The following is a 9,579-nucleotide window of genomic DNA, read 5'->3' on the forward strand; positions in this document are numbered from 1 at the left end:
GTCCAAGAGGCAGAACCCTGGATTAATATTGTTTTATGGAAAATACATGAAAATCCGAATTTTCAAGCTTGGTTTTTGACCCTGATTTTGAACCCGGTTTAGTGACAGTTTTGTGATGGTTATGAAACTGCTATATGCAGTTTTCGTCAGTTTTCATACGGTGGCTAATATCCTGTTTTTGGTTATTTGAATATGGTACACAAAAGATAATAACTTCTTTCATTCTCTATTCCTCAAACAGTGAGTTTTATCCGATTGAACTTTTGATTGTACCATCGAAATATTTCAGATACATCGAAATATTTCAATCTGAAAGTGCATCATGACTCTCAGTGAATTCAAACAATCGAAACACCTAATTTTCTAACAACGGGTAAATCCATCTCATCAAATCAACTATCTATCTCCCTCATATAACATCTAGCACCATAATTTTTACATTTGTATAGCATATCATGTACACATTTATCACTCCGGTATACACAAAACCACTTTATTCATGGTGTCCAATCTCCAAAATATTATTTCTTCTTATTGCTTTCTTCACCAAAACTTAGTTTCTAAATCCTTAAATGAAATCCTATCATCTAGGTTTTTGAACTATATAGGTCAATCTAACCTATATAGTTCGGTTAGATAGAACAAACAGCTTCAATCAATAACCTCTTCAAGACATTAGGACACGGATCCGTCGCAAAATAATTGTTTGAAGCCATCACCTCACAACTCTCCTGGCCAACACATGACTGTTGAAAAAGCAAAGCATTAGAGAATATAACATATTAAAAAACATTCAGGTATCAAGCACCAAAAGAATGTTCAAAAAGCACTACTAGAAATTCTGATATTTGGCTACAGATTCAATTGTGAAACGTCATTTATATATATATATATATATATATATATATATATATATATATATATATATATATATATATATATATATATATATATATATATATATATATATATATATATATATATATATATATATATAAAAATCTCACCTTCTCTATGAGCTCAAGAGAGTTGGGTGCATGACACATGCCCTGTTGAAAACTTCCACAACTTCCAAAAGGAGTCCCAAAGCTTGCAAACTTGATTGAAGCTATGGATTGGCCAAGCCCACACTGCAGGCGGACCTTTGTGTCATGAAGCATAGTGGTTTCACCTGAGCTCTCGGTTTGGTAGTTGGAGATGACAGGGTGGTGCTCAAATGTAGAAGAACAAACATTCACCTGACTTCTTTTCACCAGAGATATCTTCGATATATTCCCACCAACTTCTTCAAATAACACCAGTAGATTTTGCCTCGGTTTTAACCATGATCGAGGTACATGATACCTGACAAAAACAGATGAAGTCTTAGAAATTCGTCACTCAATGTATTTATAGTGACAGATTAGCGACACATTTTTCTTATATGGTGTTATTTACCATCGCTGGGTTGGTACAGTGCAGCCCACTTGACATTTTCCGGGTCTGAAAGCTCCAGTATACTTGCAAGAGCCACACTTTCCATTTGCATGCTTGGTCCAATATCTTCCGATGCTTTGACCATTGATCCATACCTGACCTCTAATCATACTCTTCATATCCAAAGCCAATGGCTCGTTGCCTTCAGGTGCATCAAAATAAGCCTTGTACCATTTCAATGGCTGCTGATGTGGGTTGACTAATGAAACTCGACTCCAGTCTACAAACGAGATGCCATTTGGTGAATTCAAATTCATCGTCTCCCCGTTTAACCCAACCTGTTTTAAGGATTTGTGTCAATGATGCTTAGAAAATTACACGGGAAAATGTTAGGACTTAATGGAAAAGTCTCATTTCCTAAGATTCTAAGTCAAGTCTTTCTTTCTTTATTTAGTCAAATGAAAACACTCATATATATGTTACTGAAATAAGTCATGCCCCCTTAAGTTCATTAAGTCAAAAGGAAACAACACTTTACCTTGTAAGTCCAAGTCCCTCTTGATAAGTCGATCGTTCCTTGGTCAAGTCCATTGAGAGAAACGGGTCCCAGGATTCCTGTATCCCTTGATTCAAAATGTGTTCCAACATTCTTGAACAAAAAGAAACAATTTGAATAAACTATCAAGTGTCAAAGGGAAGTTACAGTTTGAGTATTTAGATCAAATGAGATAGCTTTCAACTTCAAAGTAGATCAAAACTCTTCATATACTTGGAGAAGTTTTTGATAGAACCGGTAACTCTTTATAAATAGCAAAAAATCATTGACATTATTTATAAAAATTTCAATTTAATAATGCTCATATAACAACTTACTGGTAGTCCTGCAGCAATGCTAAGCAGTGAGATTATATTCGTTCCGCCTTGGAGTTCAACGGGTGCTCTAACAGTAAATCTAGTGGTCTCCCGGGACCCATACGCCGACCCTACATATATGTACATGTAATTTAGTGTTAATTAAATGAAAGAAATGACAATGTACTTTTATTGATTTGTTTCTTATATTTATTATAGCATCATAGTTTCATTTCTTATTGTTAATTACAAGATAGTACTTAAAAATCTACCCAATTCAAGCAATGTCTTCTAAATACAAACACTTTTCATGGCTATAAATTGGGTAAATTTTGAAGTATAGACTGAAATTCGAATAAGAAAACGTTTGAAAATAAGAAGTTATAGTTGGGTAGGTTTTCAAAGTACAATGCCTTATTAAGAAAATAATTGGAATTAATAAGTTGTAATAGGAAGAAATAAAAGTAGGATGCTATATTACAAAAATAAATGAAAGTACGCTGCATTGAAATACCTGAAAGCCGTCCGTTCACGAAAATGTGAACTCCGTGGCCTCTAGATTGAACCGTTAGAGTGGCTTTACGAGGACCTGTCTCTGATAATCTGGTATCGATGCTAGCAATGCCATCCAAATACAATAGATTTTTCAGATTATGATATTCTAATAAAAAAAAGTTGAAAGTACAGTTCTTAATAAGAAAAAGATTGAAAGTACAATGTTTGTAACATAAAGAAATGGAAGTTACACAAATAAATGGAAGTTCATTGCTATTTCTTGCATTTAGCAAAAGTTAAAAAATATTCTAAAACGACAAGAGTTTGAAATAAATACCTAGTCGAGTACCATAAGTAATCAGTTGAATCTCTAGTGATATTTATTTGTTCCATGAGTCCAACTGAAGTCAAAGAGGGCCCACTTGCCAGTGTAGAAATATCTTCATGGTAAGTTTCCCATGACTCTAAGCTAGAACCCGTCCGCACCATTTTCATCCGTGAAGTTTGAGTTCCAATCTTGAAAAACAAGATATTATCGAAATAAGTTCAAATAGAATCTTTTTTTTTTTTTTTGCTTTTTATTTCCAACAAAAATTATTACCTTTGCAGTATTAAACACAACATTTTTGCAATCGGGGAGAATACTAATGGACCAAGGTGGCAATTTATAATGGTGATTCCTAAACACAACTCTAACAGCGAATTCCGTTTCAAAATTCGAGAGGAATGCTGCACAATTTCCGTTTCCTTCATACACGTATGCCTGAATGTACACAAGTTAACTAACTTAACAATTATTAATAAAATGCTTAATGACATATACGTGTAACAAACTATCTGAGATAAATGTAAAATGGGTTATAGAAAACTAACATTTTGCCTTTGTCCTAGAGAAATATTTTTAGCATCTGAAGAAAAAAAAGCTGGTTCGCAAAGCTTAATGGCCCTGTGAAGCTCGGTTAAATGGCCATATTTAGGTTCTCTGATTAATCCTGAAAAATCATTCATAGTTAGATCGATTTACACAGAGTAGCAACATACTTTTAATTTATATGTGTATTATAGAGTCCTTTTGATTTATTTCTCATTAAGGCATTACAATAAACAAATCAATGAAAGTTTGTAGCTATTTCTTGCATTTAACCCTTTTATGTTTCTCACCATATTCGTCGATGGGAGCATCATAGTCATAGCTTGTGGTGATAAAAGGTCCTCCACTTGTGCGTCCAAAATTTGTTCCTCCATGATACTGTCACAAATTTAAACAGTAATTCAATAAAAAAATGAAAGAAAATGTTTAAAGAAATGTATTTTGTTATCAGAAAATTTACTAACCATGTAATAATTGAAAAATGATCCGCCTTTCTGTACAAAACGTGCCACAGCAAATGCTAAATCAGGTACTGGTCGCTGCTCAATCGGTGCACCAAATTCTGTAAACCTTAATAACAAAGCAAGAATATAACCATTTATATAATATTTACAAGAAATTTAATCCAAAAGTTGTAGAAGAATAAAGGGTTTTAAATGTAAATTCCTTTTATACAACTTTTTTTTCAGCATGCTACTTTCATTTCTTTTGATTACAGCATTGTACCTTCAAATTCTTTTTTCTTATTAAGGCCTTCTAGTTTAAAAAATATCATACTCAATTAGTCAACTACAGAATCGTACCTTTAATTTTTTTTTCTTCGTAAAATCTATAATTAATAGACAGTGAATTTTTTTTTTTTGTATTTGAATGACATTGATTTAACGGATATATATTTTTTGAAGTACAATGTTGTAATAGTAAGAAATGAAAGTACGATGCTATAAAAACAAATGAATGAAGGTATTTTGCTATTTATTGTATTTAATCGAAGAAGATATAACAATTTACCAGCCACTCCAAGCTTCCGTCCATATTGCTGGCTTGTAAGGTTTATTAGGAGTAAAAGTGTCACAATAGAATCCGTTGCATGTGTTTATCTGTCATGAATTCATATGTAAAGTCTCACAATAGAATCCGTTGCATTCATGTGTATAGTATGAAGGAAGTCTTTATAAAAATAAAATAAGAAAAAGTGTCGCGAAAACTGACCACAGGATCGGGTGCATCATCTTCCTTGCACATGGACCATGGGACTCCAGTGTTTAGTTCAACTGCCATTTTTGCAACCCAATTTATGTATGCTTTTCCAGCTGCTCCAATTGACTTCCCTTGTGCACCATACTCGTTTTCAATCTAGTTAAAATCGATAAGGAAACAATATAACAAAATGACATGTTTTTTGGTGTTTTTTATAACAATGATAGATAAATGTTAGAGCTAGATACAAGAAATAAATGTAATTCTGTTTATTCTTTTGTTATAACATCCTACTTTCATTTCTTAGTGTTACCGAAAAGCTAACTGTTACACACTTTACTTTGAAAAAGCTAACTAACAATAGCGATGTCATTATTGGAAGATATTTCAAAGTACAGTGTCATGATAGGAATTTTTTTTTTTGATAATGGAATGTTGTAATAGAAAGAAATTAAAGTATGATGCTATACTAAATAAATAAATGAAAAAGTATGTTGATGTTTCTTGCATTTAACCCTAATTGAAATAAAGGAAAGGTAAATAAAACCACTTAGAACCTGTGAGAGGATGATTGGACCTCCCTGTGATTCAAACAGGTTTTCAGCCTTCAGCATCCCAACTATTTTCTGTGTGAATCCTTGCATGGCTGCCTATTAACATCAAGTAAATAAGCCACAAAGTCAGGGTTATATTTGTCATTCAACAATATTCCTCCATGAAAACTCAGAATGAGAAAAAATAAAACCTTAAATGGTTCGTTATCTGTCCTGAAGCTGATACCAGGAACATATTTTAACCATACAGGAAAACCCCTACACAGAAAGTCAACAAAAGATTGAAACTTGAAAAGTCAAACATCAAGAAACTGTAAAAACAAAAGGCGCTAGAAACAAGACACCACGAAAGGTGGATCTTGAGAAAATTTAAAGTACCCGAAATTCCATTCAGCACAAACATAAGGTCCAATGCGTAAATTCACATAAAGTCCATTTCTTGCTATTGTTTTTATAAACCTCACAAGATCATATCTTCCACTGAAATCATACTGAAAAAAGAAGAAAACTTTCAGCAAAATTTGAAATGAACAACACCACACGCTTTAATGGAGAAAAGACCTCTGTTTACAGAACTTACAATACCAGGGGAAGGCTCGTGAACATTCCAAAACACATAAGTATCAATGACATCTAATCCCCCATTTTTCGCTTTAATTACAAGATCTTCCCACATCTGCAGCATGACACATCAAGAACACGAACACAAATTACAAAGAAAATTCAGTTTATAAGCAAAAAGAGTATAAGAAGAATTACTTCAGGGGTGCTTCTGGGGTAATGTATGGAGCCAGAAATGAGGATTTTCCTTTGGCCATTGATGATTAAAGATCTCTGATCATATGTCACTGTACTCTTAATCAGATGCAGGTGTGTAAAGATTAGGAAGAAAGCTAAAAGCTTGTAAACAGAGATGCCCTCCATTGTCGTCGAAGCTTTTGGTGTGTGTGTGTGTGTGTCTCTAAAACATATGGCGGAGATGGCGGTTTATTTGAATGAAGGGTGGCGGAAGCGGTGGAGATGACAGAGAAGAATACACTTGTAATGGAGTGGAAACATGTAAATGTAAATGCAAACTGATCAGAGTGATTCTTGGAACATTGTCGCTGACTCCAAGGTTGTGTTGCTGTAATCTTACTCTTTGACACACTGTTTATTGATGACGGTGTGCAGGGTGGGGGAAGGTGGCAGGCAACCAGCCAAAAACATATGGTGGATTTCTATTTTTGAAAGAGATATTGAATACTATCGGTGACTATAACTCATCCTCGTCCATAGTAGGTAGATAAATAGATTTCATTTATGATATGTTTTGAACTATTAAAAGAAAATGTGAAGTTATAAATATGCGGGAAAGAATATACAAGCGTAATTTGTATTTATGGAAAAATGCTTTAGTAGCCTTAAAACCTATATGTTTTGAAATATTTACAAATATATATATATATATATATATATATATATATGATATTTTAAATTTAATAATAAAGTTCTTGTTAAATTTAATATAATAAGTTGATATAATATATTAATTGTTTTGAATTATATTAAAACAGCATAATCTCAATCGTTTGAATGATCTGTATCTATGAGTTACTCAAGAATAAAATTAGATGTAATATATAGGTTAATGTTATTTATAGTTGTTATTGTTAATTAATTTTTTAAAATTTATTTGCTTAACGTTTTAATTTTTATCATTATAATTATTTAAAACATTAAATATTGTTTTTTGTTTATAAGGTAAGAATATAATCATTTATATAAAGTTATTTTTAATTATTATTATTATAACTTATTTTAAGCTACTTATTTGAAAATTTTAATAATTAAAAAAATAACTGTAGGAAATATTTTAGTTAAATTGAGATTGCAATTTCGTTTTTGCATTTAGTACTATAATTTATCACTTTTAAGTATTCACAATTTTTTTTTTTTTGTTTTTTAAATGGAACTGAAATTTATATTTAAGTTGACTGTTATATTTAAATTAATAATTTAAATATTTTATCCAAACTGTTCAAAAATTGTAGCTTTAAACTGATAATAGTTTATCGTACAACATATTAAATCTAATAAATTAAGTATAATATGTTAAAAGTTAAAGACATACTTATAATTAGAAGTAAATATATTATTTTAATATTGAAATTTAGTTTATTTATGATTACACTTTAAGTTTGATATTTATTTAAGCTTATTAACCAACTTATAAATATTATTAGAAAGACATTACAATTTATCACTTTTAACTCTTTATAAAAATTTCTTTAAGTTGTTTAAGTTGAACTAAAATTTATATTTAAGTTGACCATGTAGTTTTATATTTAAATTAACAATTTATCTATTTATCCAAACAGTTCAAAAGTTCTAGCTTTAAAATGATAATGATTTACATACAACAACATATTAAAACTAATAAATTAAGTATAATATGTTAAAAGTTAAAGGCATAACTTTCTAAATAGAAGTAAATATATTATTTTAATATTAAAATTTAGGTTATATATGATTATACTTTAGGTTTGATTGTTTAACCTTATTAACCAACTTATAATCATTATTAGAAAGAAAATAAAAAGTCATGGAAGTTTCAAATGAATATGATGAAAGGAAAAATGCTTAATTTATAAGTATACTAGGTGAATACTCGCGCGTTACGCAGAAACACCTTTATAGTTGAAATCTTTACAAATATATATTTTCTTAAATATAACAATAACGTTGTTGTTAAATTTGATATAATAATTTGTTTACTAAGTTGATATAATATATTGTTCATTTTGGATTATATAATAATATACACATCTAAAACTATATAATGTTAATCATTTGAATGGCCTCTACTCAAAGGTTACTCATGAATGAATATATATATATATATATATATATATATATATATATATATATATATATATATATATATATATGGTTTAATATTATTTATAGTTGTTGTTATTGTTAATAAATTTTTTAAAATTTATTAAGTTAATTTTTTTAATTTTTATCATTATAATTATTTAAAACATCGAACATTGTTTTTTGTTTTTAAAAGGTAACAATATAATAATTTAGGGTTAATGTCATAAAAACTCTCAAGTTTACAGAATTTTGTCGGTTTTGCCCAAAGTTGAATTTTATGTCTGTTTTTACCGTAATATTTTCGAAAAAATATTCGGTTTTACCCTTTTACCGGTAATAACAGGTTTCCAGATTACCATTATATTAAATTCGCAAAAAAAACCCTTAAGTTTACCCTTTTTTGCATTTTTACCCTTAAGTTTATAATTTTTTTACACTTTTACCCTAAGTATTTTTTTCATAGTATACGTATTCATGTAGAAACATCGTATTTATATACGAAAAAATGTTTAATTAAATATTGTATTTATATTTTTTAATGTTTAATATATATATATATATATATATATATATGTGTGTGTGTGTGTGTGTGTGTGTTTGTTTGTTTGTGTGTGTGTGTGTGTTTGCAATGTTATACCATTTAAAAAGATAAATACTATTTTTAGAATTATGAATACGTGTTTTATAGATATAGTTTTTAGAAGTATAAATACATATTTTTACATTATTATATATAAATATGTATACATACTTCTAAAATATATTTATACTTAAAAAAAACATATATCAAAATACATATTTGCACTTCTAAGATTATATCTATATACTTATATAAAATGTTTATGATTCAACAAGTTTTTTTTATTGACATGTATATTTTTAAATGCATAAAAATATGTACTTGTAGTTCTAAAAACATATTAATTTGCATTTTTTTACATCTTAAATGGTTTATCCATGAAAAAACCCACACACACACACACACACACACACACACACACATATATATATATATATATATATATATATATATATATATATATATATATATATATATATATATATGAAGAAATAACATTAAAAAAAATGTAAATACAATACTTAATTAAAATTTTTTTGTATATAAATATAAATTTTCTGCATGAATACATATTATATGAAAAAAAATACAAAGGGTAAAAGTGTAAAAAAAAATATAAACTTAAGGGTAAAAACGTAAAAAACTATAAACTTAAGGATTTTTTTGCGAAGCTAATATAATGGTAACCTGTTATCACCGGTAAAAGGGTAAAACCGAACATTTTTTGGAAAATGTTAGGGTAAAAACGG

General features: G+C 29.2%; 1 protein-coding gene across 1 annotated transcript; it reads right to left on the reverse strand.

The window, feature by feature from the left end:
- Positions 1–387: 387 nt before the first annotated feature.
- Positions 388–6,643, reverse strand: LOC145011956 (beta-galactosidase 3-like). The gene is made up of 18 exons (XM_078970743.1): positions 6,148–6,643; positions 5,969–6,064; positions 5,767–5,879; positions 5,580–5,646; positions 5,392–5,484; positions 4,847–4,990; positions 4,646–4,734; positions 4,099–4,204; positions 3,925–4,012; positions 3,637–3,755; positions 3,365–3,526; positions 3,101–3,279; positions 2,783–2,883; positions 2,290–2,399; positions 1,955–2,065; positions 1,438–1,754; positions 1,008–1,344; positions 388–746 (listed from the first exon to the last, which is right to left on the reverse strand). The coding sequence occupies exons 1-18, from the start codon at positions 6,310–6,312 to the stop codon at positions 633–635; spliced, it is 2,511 nt and encodes an 836-aa protein (XP_078826869.1). The 5' UTR covers positions 6,313–6,643; the 3' UTR covers positions 388–632.
- Positions 6,644–9,579: the final 2,936 nt, after the last annotated feature.

The sequence above is a fragment of the Lactuca saligna genome, chromosome 1 (genome assembly GCF_052625555.1).
Source record: "Lactuca saligna cultivar CGN05327 chromosome 1, ASM5262555v1, whole genome shotgun sequence".
Lineage (NCBI taxonomy): Eukaryota > Viridiplantae > Streptophyta > Magnoliopsida > Asterales > Asteraceae > Lactuca > Lactuca saligna.

Coding starts and splice junctions, on each gene's coding strand:
- LOC145011956 (XM_078970743.1), bottom strand. CDS start 6,312: ATGGAGGGCATCTCTGTTTACAAGCTTTTAGCTTTCTTCCTAATCTTT. Junction 5,880..5,968: donor ACGAGCCTTCCCCTGGTATT/GTAAGTTCTGTA, acceptor TTCTTTTTTCAG/TATGATTTCAGTGGAAGATA. Junction 4,205..4,645: donor ACGGAAGCTTGGAGTGGCTG/GTAAATTGTTAT, acceptor TTTGTTATTAAG/GTTTACAGAATTTGGTGCAC.